The 18,831-nt window shown below is 51.4% G+C and overlaps 1 protein-coding gene across 1 annotated transcript in view; it reads left to right on the top strand.

The window, feature by feature from the left end:
- The window catches only part of plxna2 (plexin A2), a 205,569-nt gene that overhangs the window by 147,422 nt on the left and 39,316 nt on the right, over positions 1-18,831 (top strand). Inside the window, exons 13-17 of the mRNA XM_035383418.1 lie at positions 1,562-1,713; positions 6,752-6,869; positions 8,532-8,668; positions 10,359-10,526; positions 13,099-13,192. Of these exons, the coding sequence (XP_035239309.1) occupies positions 1,562-1,713; positions 6,752-6,869; positions 8,532-8,668; positions 10,359-10,526; positions 13,099-13,192 (669 nt within the window). The remainder of the gene's footprint in view (positions 1-1,561; positions 1,714-6,751; positions 6,870-8,531; positions 8,669-10,358; positions 10,527-13,098; positions 13,193-18,831) is intronic.

The following is an 18,831-nucleotide window of genomic DNA, read 5'->3' as shown; positions in this document are numbered from 1 at the left end:
TGCATGCATGTGTGTGCGCATGCATGCATATGTTTGCGCACGTGTGTGCATGTGTGTTTCATAAAGACTGCTTTCCTCGATCGCATAAAGACCACTTTCCTTGTGCTGAGCCAGACCCTGGGAGTTTGAATAAGAACATAAGAGGCGTGGAACACTTCCCCGGGTTTCAGTTGGGTAATGAAACGATGCGCTTTGTGTGGCTCTGTCCACCGGGCCACAGGCCCCCGGGCCAGCGAGCGGGCCAGGCTCAGGATGGCCTGCTCCGTTAAAAAGGCGGGCCGAGCCTCTCAAGCGCAGCGTCACGCAAAGCCCCTTCCTGATGACCGAAGGCGCTGGCTCTCAGTAGGGCCGGCTGACAGAGTCCCTGTGTGGGATGAAACGCTCTTTCACGCGGTCGGGCCGGCGCAGTACGAGGGACTTTTCTCTGCTTTTGAGCCGCGCCAAATTTCAGCGGCATTCACGGGCGTCGGGTTCCGCATTTTGGCGCGCGGCACATTAGGCAGGTACGGTGCCCGCGCCCCTCCGTCACCCCCCACCTCCGCCCCATACCCAGGCTGCCTTCAAAACGGCACCGACCCCCCCCCCACCCCCCTCGGCCACGGCTTTTACCCCCCCACCCAACTGGAGTCGGAGCTCGCCCCTCCGCTTATATAACAAGCCCAAAGTCTCCTCCAATTTCGGCAGCCGTGGCCTGATGGGGATATATTTAGCCGCGCATCCTTCCTCCTCCCCGCGTTCCCCTCTGTACCCTGCATGCCCAGGCAGCCAGTAAAACATTCATGAATTCAAACCCTGAGGCGGTGTGATGACACACTTACTCTACATCCAGCGCAATTAATGTCCACCAAATCTACATTACAATGCAGGAGTCCCATTGGCTTCGGCTAGGCTAGGCTAACCGCGCCGCCCTGAAGTGCCCTTCATTTGGGTGGCTTTATTTCTGCTCGTGTGCCTCGTAATGGCGTATTGATTGTGTACATAGCGAGTCCGTGCCGCACGTTGCACACAAGGTGTTCGTCCTCTTTATCTCTCTCTCTCTCTCTCTCTCTCTCTCTCTCTCTCTCTCTCTTTCTCTCTCTCTCTCCTTTCCTCTCCCTCGCTCTCCGGCTCCCTGCACTGGAGGTTGGCCAGGATACAGCCACTCCAGGGTTTTATAGCACAGAAGGCACCATGCCATGGAGAGCCAAGGTCATGCTGTGCCGCCATATTGCTTTTTATTGGAAGGTGGGCCGTTGCTAGGGCTAATGCAGCCCTTTATAAGGCACACACAATGCAGAACTGGAGAAGGCTGTTTCAGCACATATCACCGTAAAAGTCCATGTTTTATATGATGAAGTGTGGTTAGTGAACTATGCGTGAGTCTGTTAACATCTCCCAGGCCTGGGGTCTGACAGCTCCCTGTTGTGCAGTGTGTGAATGTTTTGTTCTCTATGTACTGTACACATTGCCCTCAGTCTTAGCTCCTCATAAATACTGATGGAGTTAAAATCTGGGGTCAAGAAGAGAAAGTGACATCATCACCCCCCCCCCCCCCCCTTTTTCTCCCCCTCTCTCCGTACAGGTGACTCCAATGGCAGGACCTCCGGAGGGGGGCACGAGGGTGACCATCCACGGGACAAACTTAGGGCTGGCCTTCTCAGAGCTGGTGGGGAACGTGGAGGTGGCCGGGGTTCAGTGCTCTCCCCAGGAGGACGGTTACATCATCGCCGAACAGTACGTCACCAGATACAGATGTATTCATCCCAATTCAGTAGCACTGAAATACATGTTACACAAGCAGTTTACCCGAGACACCTATGACTTCTTTACAGTGGCTTGATCTGCTTTATACAGTGTACCTTTCTTCTACGTTAGCATCCACAGCTTTGCGGCATGAATATCCCCAGCTGATGAACATGAACATGATCAGGTCTTGAGTAGCGGGTCTCAGTGTGAGCTGTGCAGAATGCAGCTGATGAATATGGATGTGTGGGAGAGGCTGCAGGCTGCATAAAGCTGTGTGTTGGCCATCTTAGTGTGAGGTTCCCGTCTTTCTGTGTGCGTGTGTGTGTGTGAGGGAGAGGAAGAGGGAGGGAAGGAGAGAGGGAGAGAGAGAGCCCATGGCCGTGGTCTGACATTCACAGCTGTCTTCTGTGAGCTGCCCTTACCTGAGAGTGTGGCGTATCAGAGCTATCCAGGCAGAACTGTCCCCTCTGTGACACAGGACAGATACGCTGAGCTGAGCAGATCCGCCCTCAGCTACCAGACCACAGGGCCACAGAGCCGCAGCAGCATTCAATCATCCCTGTGTGTGTAAGCAAGAAAGAGGTGTGTGTGTGCATGTGTGTGTGTGTGTGTGTGTGCAAGTGTGTGTGTGTGTGTGTGTGTGGATGTGTATGTGCATGTGCATGCGTGCATGTGCAAGTGTGTGTGTGTGTGTGTGTGGATGTGTATGTGCATGCGTGCGTGTGTGTGTGTGAGAGAGAGTGTGTGTGTGCGTGCATTTGTGTGCGTATGTGTGTGTGTGTGCGTGCGTGTGTGTGTGTGTGAGAGAGAGAGTGTGCTTGCACGCATGTGTATGTATGTGTGCGTGTGTGAGTGTGTGTTTGTGTGTGTGCGATTGTGTGTGTGTATGTGTGCGTTTGTGTGTGTGTGTGTGTGTGTGTGTGTGTGTGTGCATGCATGCGTGTGCGATGGAAAAGGAGATATGGATGGACCCAATTTAGCATTTTTTAATCTAGTACTTTCCTCACCCTCTTGTTTAATCTCTCTGTATTCTCTTGTCAAATACACACACGGTGAGGCACGTTCTCTTGTGCAGCAGATAGCATGAGGCTGTGGAGATTACTGTGGAGATTACTGTGTGAGGGTCTCGCAGAGCGCTGCGCTCTGATTGGTCTGATGCTGTTCCTGGGCTCAGCGTCGTTACCGCACTGCCTGCCGTGCGCCTGCTGTTTATGCCCACGGTGGAAAGGAGCCGGGCGGAGCTGGAGCCCCTCGCGCTCGCCAGCGTCCGGCCTCCGGGCAGCTCGCGGACATGGCGCCGCGCGGGCTCCTGGTGCGGCTGGCAGCGCGGTCGCCCCTTCAGAGCTGGGGATAATGGATGAGAGGGGGGAGGGGGGGGACTTCATTAAGGAAAATGCATGGCTGAAGCAGGCAGCGTGCTGGTGACTGGCTGACAGGCCTGGACTCAGAGCCGCTAACACGAAGCCCAGCGCAATTAGCACCGCGGCGGTCCAGGCCTCCCATCATGCCCCGCGGCCAGAGAAGAGCCAGGTTCTCTCCATCCCGACACATCTATTACCAGCGTCCTTTATAAAATGCCAGGTGTAAATTGCACTTTAGGAGCCCTGTCCTCCACGGTGGAGTCATGCTGCTTGGCCTTGTACCGAGTGCTGGTTGTTTGGCACCCAGACCCCCTCCGTACGTGCGCAGGCTCAGGTTCCCGGACTCGGGGGGTTCAGACTGGGCCCTGCGCGGTGTGAGTGCAGGGGGACCCATCTGCACCCCCCCGGGGTCTGGCTGGCGGACAGATCGCACAGGCACGGCGCTTTGTGTGTGCTCTGTCGCTGAGAGGATGTTTTCTGCACTTTCCCGCCACCCCATGATAACCGCACAAAGCACAGAGCCCGCTGTTCCCACAAAGGGGTGCCTTAACTGTGCTGTCCAAGCCCTGCCAAAGCACAGAGCCCGCTGTTCCCACAAAGGGGAGCCTTAACTGTGCTGTCCAAGCCCTGCCACGCCAGCGAACAGAGCAGAGATCACAGGCATGCCAACTGACAGCCGTCTCTCAAGGGTCCTTTTCCTCCTTTCAGGAGAAATACCAGCACTGAAGGATCATATATATTCAATCCCAGCATTAAATGAGGCCGTCGAGACGCCTTCGCCCCTCCAGAGTGAACCTGGAAGAAAAAGCTGGAAGAATAATGGAAGCCGCCGCTCGGCCCGCGGGCCGTCCTTTCTCCCGCACTGCCCGACGGTCCAGAGACCAAACCAAGTTCGCTTTTTGAGAACGTTTTTTTTTTTTTTTGTTTTTTTGGAGTTTGCGGAAGTCGATCTGCGAGGTCGATCTGTGCCGAGACCCCGGCGGGGCTGTGGCCCTCTGCGTGGCGGGGCGGCGCTGTAGACGCGCGCGGCGTGGCGGGCGGCGCTCTCTCTCTCTCTCTCTCCGGCGGCGGCGAGGGGCTGGCCCTGCGTCGGGGGCCCGGCGGGGCGGCGGTAATTGAAATGCGCGGCATGCCGCCGGCTGCAGGGGGCGATTTGTTAGCGGCGCGCGGCTCTGACAGCGGCGTAATCCGATCGGCACGCCGCTGGAGTGGGCTCATTTATATGGCCGTGTGAAGAGTGTCAGAGCAGAATTAGAAAGCTGGCTCAGGACACCGCGAGCGCGCGGCGAGAAAAGAACAAAAAAAGATTCATAGGCTTTTTCTGTCCTGCTTTTTTTTCTGCCTTTGCTTTCTGTCCTCTTGTCAGGTGTGTGTGTGTGTGTGTGTGTGTGTGTGTTTGTGTGTATGTTACATGCATCAAAATATCCTCTTTTTCCCCTAACTCCCGTGGGGTGGACTTAACTGGAACGACCCCGGATTCCAGCTGCTGTTTCCATCTTTATTGTCCTCGGGTATTTCCACAGAGAGTAGGTGTTCCCGCCTGTGTAAGTTACAGGTACTGATGTAAATATAACAGCGAGCGAAAAGCCTTTAACTCCAGAAGTCACCGGTACACCATTATCAAACAGCACATTCCTGGAAATACTCCCCACGCGCGTGGGGACACGACAGCCCAACACGCCGTTTTCCCATCCGGAGCTGGGGCTTCCTGCTGGCGGGACCCTTTGGTCAGCCTGCCCTGGGCCCATCCCCGCTGAGACCTTCCATTCCGCCCTGAGAACACGCACTGGAGATCAGGCACACGGCTGTATCGGGATGCGCTGTATCAGTCTCCCTGTCCGCTCTTAACTAGCCGTGGGAGAATGAGGCTTCATCAAACCAAAGCAGACGGCTACTAAAAGTGGAGCTACCTTATGCTGTGAGTGACTCACTCTGGTGAGGCAGTCATTGGGCTTTGCTGTAGAGAGTATATTTGTTGGATTTGTTCAAATAATTCAGGGATTGACAGCTAATGGGCGACACGCATTAGGAAACTCTTGCTGCAGCCAACCGTGGCCGGCCTAAGCAGTCACATTCTCACGCATTTCCATAATCAAGCAATCACATACGACATGTTTTCTCATGCCCGTCCAATCACATGTACACATCACCAGTGGAGCGCCTTTTTTTTAATATATATATATTTTTTGCGCTTTTCAGAGTTATTGGACAGAACAGTGTAGAGAGACAGGAAGAACAGGGGAAGAGAGAGGGAGAGACGTGCGACAAAGGTCACGCAGTCGGATTCGAAGCGCCAACATCGCGGCTCGTAACGAGCGTGTGGACAGTGCTCTACAGGCTACGCCACGAGACCCCCCCCGTGGAGCGCCTTTTTAGACCAACAGTCAAAACCTCCAGTGCTGCTGATCGCCTGCGCTGCTTCTGCATGCTTCACTGCTACTACACACAGTCACTCTCACCCTCCACCACCCCAGGGCCACCTGTTGTTTGGATCTGCTTCTAGGTCCTGGGGGCGGGGGGGGGGGGGGGGGGTTAGTTGCTTGTATTCCACCTGTTTAGTAGGGGAGATGAATCGTGCTCCCTGTTAGATAGGGTAGTGGTGGGTATACTGTAGCACCTGAAGCAGATCCATACAGTGGCAAACCGAAAATGTACTTACATATTCATTAAAATATTTACTCTAAATAGTTGTCCTGACTGAAATTATAGCATGCGTTTACTGAATTGCATATTCTGTATGTGTGTATACAGTTCTCTCCTCACAGATTACCGTCTGTCATAGGAAGTCACGTCTTGTTTCTTAATTACTCTTAGAAATATTTAGGGGCCTCGTTGTTATTGTGACTCTTGTGGCCCTCTGTGATTCTGGTCCGTTTGGGTGGATAGGAGGGCAAGATCGAGCACTGATTAAGACAGCAGCAGAGAAGGAATCGGTACACACTCCCGCACTCCTGGGTCCCCAAATTCGAAGGAGGAAATATTGGGCTTGTCGGACCGTAAATTCGAGCGGGTCCTGTGCCTTCAGTAGGAGCAGTGCGAGAGAGGTAGAAAACTAATTAGTTGTGATTCAGAGGTTCAGCCCTGAAGAAACAATGATCCAAACCCTCCCACTGCCCCTGACGATGATTGCTCCTGTTCTTTATTACTCTCCACAAGAGCCAATCGATAGCCATCCTCGTTTTATTGTGTCATTTGATCTCAGCACCTGGCATTCTGGCGACACCTGATCACACTGTATGATAAAGTCCTATTGATCCACCGGAGGCCTGTATGATTTAGCATGGGCTGGAGAAGGCAGCAGAAGGAGCTGATGGTGGGAGGGTAGGGGTGGTTTTGGGAAGTTAGTTGTGTGCTATCAGGGTGTACCTCTGGCCTGGGACGCCTTCACAGGCGGTCCAGCTCCACACGGTGCCTGTGAAGTGCCCTGCACCTCCACAGGGAAACCAAGGGGAAAATTACATTGTGAAAAGAAAGCAGATCAATAGCAATCAGTAGCATACAAATGACTTTTTCTCTTAAATGTCCATGTGTACCACATGCATGGAAAATTTGGAAGTCTTCATCAGTGCAGATAGAAATCTTTTTTTTTTTTTTTTCCTTTTCAAGACAGTGTTTTTGTGTGTCTGTGTGTGTGTGCGTGTGTGTGTGTGTGTGTGTTCCGACAGGATCGTGTGTGAGATGGACGCCACGCCCCCGGAGAGCAAGCCCGGTCCGGTCCAGCTGTGCATCGGCGAGTGCAAGCCCGAGCTGCGGGCGCGCTCCTCCCAGCTCTACTCCTTCGTGGTACGCCTCCCTGCTCGCTCCGGCCGGCCCTCAAAACGCTGATGAGCCAATTTGTTTTGTCACACGCTGCATTATGTTGCTAGGCCAGGCAGCTAATTGCCATGACAGTGGCTCAGGTATCGGTGGCGGTTTTTGCGACCAACTGCTTGTCATCGCTGTTATTTGGGGAAATATTTCAGCGTGTTAATCACCGGGAGTAAAGAGGTCACTTCATCAAAGTATTTTACAAGTGTTTCACTTTCACGCTCCGAACCTGTTCCTCAGCGCAGTCTCAATAAATTAAGCTTTTACAGCTAATGCTGCCTTTTACTGGCTTCACTGCAATTCATTCTAACAGTAAGGCCCTTAAATGACTGGAGGCTTTTGTTAATACTAGGCGAAAGTATAAATGTTTAATTTAGTTTCTAAATAACTCGCTCTCGGCTGTGAAGAGCAGAAGGACCCCACTGAAAGGTTGTGAAGTTTTAACAGTCCCGAGTGCTCGTGCTGTTGTTGTTGCTGTCTTGCTAATGAAATCACTCCAGATTAAATTATCAAGCCCCTACAGTACATCACGTAATGTCAGCAGGCAGCTGTCCCCGTTTAATGGTCCCTCTGTAAATCTAAATTTTTTTGGAGACGCAACGAAAGAACTCGGATGTTGACTGCTGAGCGTGTGCACAGTCGCCATTACTCAGAAGTGAACGTTTTGACGACTTCTTCCTCAGCAAACAAAGAACCTCCCCAAACAGCCACAAAGGGGAATAATGGAGAATAGCGGGACGGGAGATGACATAAATACAGCGACAGTAGGCACTTTCTCCCAGTGTGAGTCAGTCCCATATTGAACACCTGGAGGTTCAGGTACCTCCACACCAGTCTCCTTTTAAATCCTGCTGACACCTCCCTCCTCTCCACCCTGGAAGCCTGCGACAAACTGATAAACAACAGCACCATTCACACGCAATTAGCCAGCCCTCAATCAGCGACGCTTGCTCCGTTCTCCGAGAAGCGTGTTAACCTCTTCCTCCCCGCGAAGCTCCAGACTGCGAAACCTGCCGCCGTGGCTGTGCCCTGACTCACTTCGCACCATATGTCACCTGTGACGTTTCTGCGGCAACGGCGCAGTAATTAAGCTGCTGCGTAGACAAATTCAGCTCGCGCTAGTCTTACTCGGCGGTGTTGGGGAGGGAGGGGCAGGGGGCGGGGGTTCGTGCTGAAACTTTAATTTCAACAGCTCATCTCCATTTGGCTACAACAAAGCGGTATTATTCTTGCAGAACCCATTACTGGGAGGCTGTAAAGGGAAATGTTTGCCTGTTGTTCAGAATTGTTGTATCGGTCTCCCTTCGCACAAAAGCACAGTTTGTGTATATTTATCCAGCTGTCTGACTCTTCCTGTCTAACACAGGACCTCTATAAACAGTTATTTTGAGAGTCCCTTTTCAAGTCCCGTTGAAAACAAGGGACGCCGCAACGCAGAAGGTGCAAGCCTTACTCTGGGCCGATGAAAGCCTTTTCAGATGCACTTTCATCTTTTCAGATTGAGAAACTGTGAACAAATCAGGCCCCTGTCACGTTGCCAATTCCCACCTGTCCACATTAATACTTTGGTGGCGGCTGTTGACAAATGCAGAGTGACAGCTGTAAAAGGGGGCGTGTCCTTTTCCTCCTCCGCCGTAGATGCCGTCCGTGCTGGGGCTGTCGCCAAGTCGAGGGCCCGAGTCCGGGGGCACCAAGGTGACCATCATGGGGGAGAACCTGGGCGCCGGAAGCAGCGTCACTGTCCTGTTTGGGAACCAGACCTGCGAGTTCTACGGGTGAGCAACGTGCCCCTCAGGAGCGGGCTGGTGGCCGTGTTGTTTCCTGCCGGACCGGCCTTCTTCCCGGAAACAAAAGGGATGTGATTTATCCTGCCTAAGCAAGAAATGCTGGTTTTCAGAGCCAAAATGTCTCCTGCAGCTTTTTGGTTTCATCGCTGAACATTCTCTCCTGCTGTAAAGGAGCACAGCGGCTGCTGTGATGTGCTTGCTGACGCCATAGCCTCTGCTTGGGGCTGGGGCATTTAGGGCCTGATAAACCATGTCTGCTATTTAATCAGGAAAAAAACACATCCCTGAAACAATAAAGACAACAGGTTGACAGGACCTCAAAGCCACAAAGCAGCACGAGTGTAACACTGGTATAGAGTAAGAGTGCAGAGGATGGAGATGCAGGCATGTATACGCAGAGCAGGCAGAATAGAAGCTATTTCTGGCCCGTGTTCGGGGAGGCATGCGGGCTGTGAGTGATTTGGTATGTGGGTGAACTGAAGCCTGGCGTGAGTCTGGAGTGGGCAGGTGTGGGAGGCTGCGGATGCTGGATACCGGACAGGATGCGTGGGTGTCATTAGCAGGTAAAGTGGAATGCAGTAAAATGTCCTCTTTTGTAAGAGTGACTGCAACCGACATTGTTCTTATCTTCTTACCTGGGCATACAATTCGGGAGAAAGGGATTGATCAATTCATATCCCATCACTGACCAAAATCTCAAAACAGCAACATGGTACTCAGTGTTAGTTATGTTTTTATATACTTATATTTATATATTTAAGATCTAGCCAATATCAATCGTCTTTTCAGAAATTAACTGGTTAAAGGATGCAACCTTTGCAGTGTATGTAATTTATAGTGATACATAATAAGGTAGAGTCACAAGGAGTCAAAAATAATATTTTTATACAGCATTTTTGACATTTCCTGAGTATATTTTCTGTTTGAATAGCTCATAGGTCCAGTCTGTCGCCAGTATGTTCCAAACACTTGTTCGGTCATGACAATGCTTATTGGGTTGCAACTGAGGTTTGTGTGTCCTTTGTGAGCATGAGAGAGCCCCACTGCTGTCTCTGTCCCTTGTGCTCTCAATCTGTCTCTGCACCCCCACCCCTCCCCTGAAATTTCACCAGAACCTATACTACGCTGTATCTTTGACTGCCAAGACTTTGTGTACCGTCTAATAAGATTATCATGACCTGCTGCATGAAGCTTTCTAATAATAGCCTTCAAATACCCTTGTTGCTCTCCAGGATAAAGTCAGCCGTTACTTATAAAGACGCCTTTTTTCTCTCCCTCTCCATCCCTCGCTCCCTCTCCCTCCCTTCAGGTATCTATTTAAAGATGAGCCGTGGAGTTCTCATTGTAATGCTGTAAGGTTGATGAGTCGAGGCAGCTTTAATGAGATATTGGCTAATTACAGCCTTCTATTTCCAATGAGTTTCTGGCAAGGGAGGAAGCAGGTGGGGGGGGGTGAGAGCAATGCTTGGCAACTCCCAGAGGGGGTGATGGTAATGAGCAGACAATGAGTTGGAGAGCAGTGGGCAGGTAGCAAAGGGAGAAGGGGGACAGAGAGAGAATACAGGTAATGAAGGACAAGGGAGAGAGAGGGTACGAGTGACAGAGAAAGAGAGGGAGGCAGGGAGAGGGTGCAGGTTTGACTCACTGCGGCGTTTCTGGTGTCCCGTTCTCCACGCAGGCGGACCATGACGGAGATCGTGTGCTACTCCGCCCCCTCGCTGACCGGGGTGGGGTCCGTGCAGATCAGCGTCAGCGTAGACCGGGCGCAGGTGCGGGAGAGCCTGGTCTTCCAGTACATCGAGGACCCCACTGTGCAGCGCGTCGAACCGGAGTGGAGCATCGCCAGGTAGTCCCGCCCCCCTCGTTAGCCCACACACGCACTTCCTGTCAGAGGTAGAGGACAGACCCTCCGCACGGGCGAAGTTTATTTAACTTCACTGTGGCCGCAGACGCAAACAAGCCTGAGCACAAAGAAATGAGCCCTAAACAAAATCGAGAATCCAGACTCAACAAAAATAGGAATACAGAAACCAGGCAACACTTCCCAAGAAGAAAGTGGAAACGGACCACTGGGGAAAAAAGGGGCCTCATGAGGGAAGTAGTGTTACAGTGTGTTACGGAACTTCAGTGAAAGACTTAGGCACTAGAGCATTTTTTCCAATTATTTTTGTAATTTAGAAAATGGGGTGCAAGGGGAGTTCTGTCGGCAGCAATTACAGGCCACGGAACACAGCTCATGATGGGAAAAACTGCATTTATGATCAATACTGCTTCCGCTTTTTATTTGTGGAATATGGTCTGTAGCTTCCCAGCACTGTGAGAGAGGTGCAGATGAGACCTCACTGCACTGTGAGAGAAGTGCAGATGAGACCTCACTGCACTGTGAGAGAGGTACAGATGAGACTCGTTCCTGTGCTTCTCTGTCCACAGCCATCCCCCATCACTTACATCCAGGCGGGATCTCTCCAGCCTTGCTTCTCTGGGCCCGTTTGTTTGTGTTTCTATAAAAAGAACGCAGGGGCTTAATCTCAAAGCCAGCTCAATACTGTGAAGGCCCAGAGATTGGTCCGGATTAGAGATGTTCCGCAGGGCTGGGAGGAAGCGGCTCGGTTCGATATTCCGCGGCTCGTACCCGAGCCAGGCCGCAGAACGGCGGAAGCGGGTCCCGGGTGGGACGGGCCGCGTGCGTTCATCGCGGCGGGGAGCTCCGAGGCGTCGGTCAGAGTAATTGGCAATTTGATCCGGCGATGTTTCGCTGGCAGCTCGGTAATTAGCGAGACAGACGACGACGGCGGAGGTGAGGCGGCGAGGCGGCGGAGACGCTCCGAACATGTGGCAGAGGTGCGAGCTCCGAACAGATGGCCGGGAGATGGAGGTCTGTCTGTCAGGGAACAGCAGGGCATCCTGTGGCTGGAGAGAGAGAGAGAGAGAGAGAGAGGGAGGGAGGGAGGGAGGGAGGGAGGGAGGGAGGGAGGGAAGGAAGGAGCTCCACTTTTGTTTCTTTGACTTTTCCTCTCCTTTATGAGGCAGCAGCATTGCGCATGCACTCTCATAGCATGCAGCAGCATTGCACATGCACTCTCATAGCATGCAGCAGCATTGCGCATGCACTCTCATAGCATGCAGCAGCATTGCACATGCACTCTCATAGCATGCAGCAGAATTGCGCATGCACTCTCATAGCATGCAGCAGCATTGCGCATGCACTCTCATAGCATGCAGCAGCATTGCGCATGCACTCTCATAGCATGCAGCAGCATTGCGCATGCACTGTCATAGCATGCAGCAGCATTGCGCATGCACTCTCATAGCATGCAGCAGCATTGCGCATGCACTCTCATAGCATGCAGCAGCATTGTGCATGCACCCTCATAGCATGCAGCAGCAACAAATATTCAAGAAAGAAAAAAGGAAAGCCAGATATCTTATCAAATGCTGTTTTATATACGTATTTAGAAAACAACTGATTGGTAAGAGTGGTCTGATTGAAACTACAGAGGCTTAAAAAGAGCCTAGCGCTTTTCCAGGGCTTGGCCTCGAACACCTCTCCATGCACATTTGAAAATAGTTTATTCCTCCCTTCTTCTTATGTCTCTTTTCAAGCTCTTCCTCTCATTCGTCTCACCTGTCTTCCTTCCTCCGTCCTGATCTCTATCTGTCACCATCATTTCTCACATCCTCTTCCCTTTTTTTACCCCTCATTCTCTTCGCATCAGTCTTCTGCATTTTCAACCACAATGTCCACTTTGTCATTTTCACACAATCTGCGCTATCTCTCAATCCCAGCACTCTCGCCCTTTCGCGCTCTCTCCGGCTGCTGGTGATGTGTGTCAGCTCACTTCCTCTGATTGGCTGTCTGAGATAAGGGGGCTGATTTTTCAGAACGGTGCGGATAAAGGAAGGCCCCGATGTCATCTTTCCCTGGCCGGGTTCTGGCTTCTACGGACCACCTTTCCCCCAGCCCCAAGGACGAGCTCCACAATGGAGACCCCAGGCCCGTCCCCCGTTTGCGGCAGTGATGCGGTTAAAATGCGGCGGACGTGTGCGCCATATGGCGCGTTCAAACAAGCCGCGCATTCGTAATCCTCCGCTCCCCGCAGCACGTGGCCCGTCGTTTGATTTTCCACAGCCGAACCAAATAACAGAAACGGGATAAACAGCTGTAGGAAAGGTCTGCGGTCTTGTCTGTTGTTTGTTCTGCCCTGGCTTGTTTGTGTTATGTATAATCGAACCAGAAATGCGCCTGGAATCTTAAACATGGCTCAAAAGCACCCGCGTCCAAGCTTTTCAAAGGAAAATCCATCGCGTTTGAAGTTTGAGGCAGGTTCTGATACGGAGGGTTTTGTACTGTACTTCATCGAGACAGGAAGTGGAGCTGTGGCTTCCTGTACTGACGCTCTGAATTCCCCCTCTGCCAGCGGCCACACCCCACTGACTGTGACCGGGACCAACCTGGACGTGGTGCAGGAGCCTCGGATACGGGTCAGATACGCCGGCCGGGAGTCCGTCAACGTAAGTACCTTGGGCCCTGCGGGGCCACAGGAAGTGGGTTTCATTCAGGGATCTCCAACGGAACTCCTGGAGACCGGCAGATGTCTAGTGGGTTTCTGGTGGTTTTCATCCCTGCATAACCTAATTTAGGTCTTTGATTAAACCAGGGTTGCCCAACCCTGTTCTCGGAGATCTATCATCCTGTAGGGTTTTACTCCAACCCAAACAAAGCACTCCTCATTCATCAGCTAGAGATCTCCTTTAGCTGCTAATTAGTAGAATCAGGTGTGCCAGATTAGAGCTGAAATGAAAACCTACAGGATGGTAGATCTCCAGGAACAGGGTTGGACAACCCTGGCCTAACCAGTCCACGCATCCAATTTCCAAGGCCTCAATTGGCCACTGACGGAAAAGAAACCATCTGGAGCTTGAGATCTGTGCTTTAAACTGTGGTGAGATCAGTGCTTCCAGACAGGTGATACTTGCTGTGAAAGATTGTCACAGATTGTCAGTCCAGATTCACACAATACCCTCAGTGCTTTGTTTGGGCAATGATCATTTTTTGCATCTGATCATTTATTGTGAAGTGCAGCAGCACCTTTTCTGATTTTGATAATGTGCTCTTTTTCATTAAACCTTTCATATTGCAGCGCTTTCCATTTCTGTAAGGGTGCAGGTATTCAATCCTGTACGGACACAATCTCTGTCTCCACAGCAGCAGCCATTTACAGATAGCTGAGAAGCTCGCTGTGACAAGGCCCTTCAGGACCAGGGTTGTATGTTGTATTGTCTTGCGGTAGTGCTGCAAGCACAAGTACTTCTGAGAACGTAAGCACTTGCAAGGGCTAGTATGAAGCAGCATTCTGTAAAGAAGAGCAGGATGTAGTGGACTACTGAATGGAAGGCATGTGGTGTGACTGCAGCGCGACCTCTGCCCTCGGTAGTGATCTGTTGTTGTGGCACCAGAGATACACATCTCCCATCTCAACCCCTGCACTATCCCTCCAGCAACTGCCCGCAAGCCTTCCTCAATCCCCACGAATCCCTAAACGTAGTTCATTTCCCAACTGAGTAATTCACCGCCCACAACGTGTTTCTCGTGCAGTATTTCATGGAAACTTCCGGAGGCCAATCGCGGTTGCCCACCAGTGCACGTGTCGACTATAGAACACCTTGTCCCGCTTTTTTTTTGTTTTTTTTTGTTTTTTGTTTTGTCTCTGGAATTAAAAATCACTGTAGCACAAGTTTAATGGAATTCTTGGTGGGGGGGGGGGGGGGTGGGTAAGGGTCGGCTCCTTAATGGCTTTTAATGGAAGATTAACTTTTGTCAGAAGTCGTCGTCAGCATAAAGAGGAGCAGAATAATCAGGTCAGGGGATGGAGGGGGAAAATCGTTACAGATTGGATTTGCTCTACAGTACTGGGGTCTGTGTTTAATTAAGAGAATGGGATTTTTTTCCTTCCGGTCAGGGTGCGAGGCTGAGAGGGCAGGAGTGCAGGGTCTCCCAGGAGAGTGGAGAACAGGTACAGTAGTGCTGGGTAAGCACTACTGTACGCATAAAGGACCATTCTACAACCTGCACCCCACACGGCACACACACACACACACACACATACACACGCACTTACACACACACACACACACACATGTACTTACACACACACACACACGCACTTACACACACGCACACACACGCGCACACACACACACACACGCACTTACACACACACAAACACACACACACACGCACTTACATACACACACACGCACTTACACACACACAAACACACACACACACGCACTTACATACACACACACAGACAAATGCGCACACACACAGAAACCCACAAATGTACATATGCATACTTGTGCACATGTACATAGACAATCGTGCACACTTACACACCCATATACACATACATTTTCACACATGCGCGCACACACAAACACACAGAAACCCACAAATGAAGTAGTCACACACGCACGCACACGCACACGCACACACACACACACACACAGAAATGAGCTCAGGCGTAGGCACGGGCGCTCAGAGGGCCCATGTGCTTCTGCTGATTTGGTTGTGAAGGCCCGTCTTAAGCAAGGTTTCCTCCCGGCGCTTGCAGTGGAGCTGGGGGCGAGTTTCTTGTGTTAATCTGGCAGAACCGAACAGAACGAGAGCTTTTAAAAGCCATTTGTTCCAGAAAGCTGCTTTTATCCCGCACATTTATTACCCTCCTAATCAGTCAGGGACTCGCACGCCGTTCGGCAGAAGCCTCTCCGCGCCATCGGGGGTTCTGCCGCGGCTTCCCGGCTTCCCCACGCCGTCGTTGTGACTCAGGCCTCCTGTTCCGCGCGTGTCTTAGTGCTAGCACGACTCCCCCCCAAAGTCCTCTTCTTTAAACACAATCCCTCCGCTCTGGCTCTACAGCCGCTACACTGCACAGTGCTTGGAAGGAGCTCATCCGTTAGAAAATTTGGGAGGGCTCCTGGAGCCCGTTCGAGCCGGTGCAGGCGTTGCCCGCGCGTCAGACGGCCAGAGGTGGCGAGCCCTCTTTAGTGTGCCGTCTCACGGACGCAGACGCGGCCAGAGCCAGAGAGCCGGCGGCTCTTTGATTCCCCCGGAACGAAGCGCGTGAACTTTTATCACCTTAGAGGTTACAATTGCGCATCTCTTCATCCCCCTCCCCTTCGGCAACCCGGTGAAACAGAAAATGGCAGAGCGGCCCGGCAGTCTCAGACAGCCTGCTTGTCAAGGCGCCCTTCCAAATGTCACCTGGATCTTCCAAAATTGCCCCCCGCCCTCCCCACCACCACCTGAAATTGTCACAGACAGGACAAGATGGGTGAAGATTTCCTTTGTGAAATGCTTCCCTCTTGTCAGCGTTTCGTGCTGAAACATTATTCATAGTCCTGATTACCACATTCACAAAAGAAAAACGTCCAACCCCCCTGCACCCTCACCCCACCCCTTCTCTCTGTTGGGGGGGGGGTATAAAATGCTCCATCACATCTCCCAGCTTTAAAAGGCAGTAATGATTTCTCAAGATGCACGTTGTAATCTATCAGATGCAATTTGAGATGATCAGAGATGCACTTCACTTCAGTTTAGGAGCACGGCACTTCAAATCTGTGCGCAATCAGTTTCTGTGCTTAGAAAGTAGCTCTACAAGCCAGAATGAGATATATCCCCAGGGGTTCCTGGCAAGAGCTGGAAAATGCATGAAGGATGTATATTTTACGGCTTATGGATTTTTCTGTTTCCATCACCTTCTCATTAGTGTTGCTTATTTATTCACATTTTTTTCCTTTATTATTTATTTTTTATTGTGTTTCTTTTTTCTTTTTTTTTTTTGGCTTCACAATCGCTGCACGCTCGCCTTTCCAGCCACTTTTCTTGGCTGCCAGCCCATTACAAGTGTATATTGACCGTAGAACAACAGAGGGCATTATTCAGTGCCCGTAGCACAGAGCGCCGCTGTTTCACAGCAGTGTTTTCATTTGTTATGTTAGCGCACAACACAGCGGCTCAAGCGCGGGGCTGCCGCTGCTGCGAAGCGTCGAACCGTTCGTTTGATTTTCAGATTTCATTAGCCAGCATCCTTATCTACCCGTCTGCGCACGGGAGGGACGTCCTCTAACCAGGAGCTTGAGGAAACAGCTGTGTGATCACAGCGGGGTTGGTTGCGAATTAGGGAGATCTTGAGCTTTAAACGAGGCGAAGGGGTCAAAATGTCCCCCGATGACTTGGACTCAAAGCTCCTCTGTGGAATGGGTGTGTTGGGTGCGGCGGCCTTCAGCCTTCCCCTCCTGAGCTAGAGCCGTAATGGATTCCTCTGCAGACCTGTGCTAATGAAACCGGCCAGAGAAGGCCAGCCATTACGGCTCAGTGTTCCTCAGTATAAAAGTACTCATAAAAGAAAGGAAAGGCGAGTCGGAACAAAGTCCAATTAGCCTTAATGCCGTCGTGCTGAAGCCGCAGTGGCGGCGGAGCATAACTGATGCTCATTTGCTGATGAGGAGCAGGGTCCAGGAGACCCATTCAATACCCCCGTACACCGCAGTATCAGCCACATGCATCACCCAAACAAAGCTATCGACTACCTATAATTGCACCTGGCGGCCGCCGGGCTCATCCGGTTATTTTTCCCCACGCTGCGGTTTGCGCTCGTCCCCCCCGCGGATCCGCTCCTCCGACGACTCCTGAAAGGGTCTGAATCCAAGCGGTCATCATCGCGGTCCGAATTTTAACAAAAGAGGCCTCAGCCCCTGTACGTGTGTACCTCTCTCTCTCCCCCTCCCTTTTCTCTCTTCCTGTTCTTTTTTTGCTTTCTCTTTGCTCTTTTCCTGTCTCACACCGCTCTGTTTCGCCCCCAGTTAAAAAACGCACTTTTTTGTGGAGACGCAGTCGAGACGGAGCTCGTTCGAAACGCGCGGCGTCCGGCGACGGCGTAGCAGATGGTCGTGTGGGCTAGAGCTAACTTGGAAGCGTCGCGGTTCCGACTAGCGCAGGGCGGGTAGCTGTGGGAGCATCTGTGCCTGCTACTGCTTCCTAAACCGTAGGACCCCCTTTCCAAAATGGGCAGGCTGCACCGGACACAAAGGCTAATGCACCACTTCAGAAAAGGGTCTTTTTTTGGCTGATATTCATGAAGTAGAATTTTATTTTGAATGCCATAAGAAACCATTTCCAGTAAACTGAACCATTTCTTAAAGAAGAAAAAATTGGCAAAATCTTTGTAAGAAACCTTTCATACAAAGCTTTACATACTTGGTGTATCGGTGTGAATCGGGTCATATTTCATTCCCTCCAGTGTTTAAGGTTTTTATGGACTATCGTTTGAAAGCACCGTGTTCTACTTAATGGACCTTGAATCAGGTCGATGATTGAATGTGCCATTAAAAACTATATCATACGCGTGATGCATGACAGCCGTACGAGATGGCTCAGGCACCGTTACCTGTGGATGCGCTGCGCTTTGATGGCGGGAATGCTGGAACCATGTTTCCTCCATCGTGTCCTGGGAAGAGCTGACTTCCCCCTGAACCCCTCCACCACGCTGCGGGCTGTTCCCTTTCCAGAAACCTGGGAAGCCCCGTCAGGCCTCTCAGCGTTCCAGCTCACATTTCCACAGCCTGTACGAGCAGCCATTTGCATAACAGAGCACACACTGGTCGTTTGAGTCCGTTTCATATTCACAGTTGTGTTGCTTTTGGATGTGGATCACTTGTGTGTTTGGATCGCTTGTGTGTCTATCCGTAACCAGTTTGAAATGAATGAAATAAAGTTGTGTTCCCAATCAAAGAGAATGCACTGTGGGGAAATGAGCTTCCTCTGATGGTCTGAGTTAGAAAATAGAATCCCATGATGGACTGAGAAGCACACCTACATTTCCCTTACACAAGTGGTACATTCGTGCTATGGCAGTTCATCCTGAACTACGAGTTAATAAAGGTTAGCAATCGGGCCGTTTTGTTTTTTACGCAGAATGAAAGAAATGTCAATGAACGTAAGGTTAATAATTGTGGAAATTGTAGGTGCCGCGGCTCCATCACAGAGTGGGTATTTAAGCAGCCGGTGACATTTCTCGCGCGCGGCGTTCTTGCCGAGCCGTGTCAGACGGGTTGTAAAGACTCCCCATCGATCGCCTTCCACTCTTTGT

Source organism: Anguilla anguilla, chromosome 11 (assembly GCF_013347855.1).
Source record: "Anguilla anguilla isolate fAngAng1 chromosome 11, fAngAng1.pri, whole genome shotgun sequence".
In the NCBI taxonomy this organism is placed as follows: Eukaryota; Metazoa; Chordata; class Actinopteri; order Anguilliformes; family Anguillidae; genus Anguilla; species Anguilla anguilla.
This window is presented reverse-complemented; position numbering and strand designations above follow the sequence as displayed.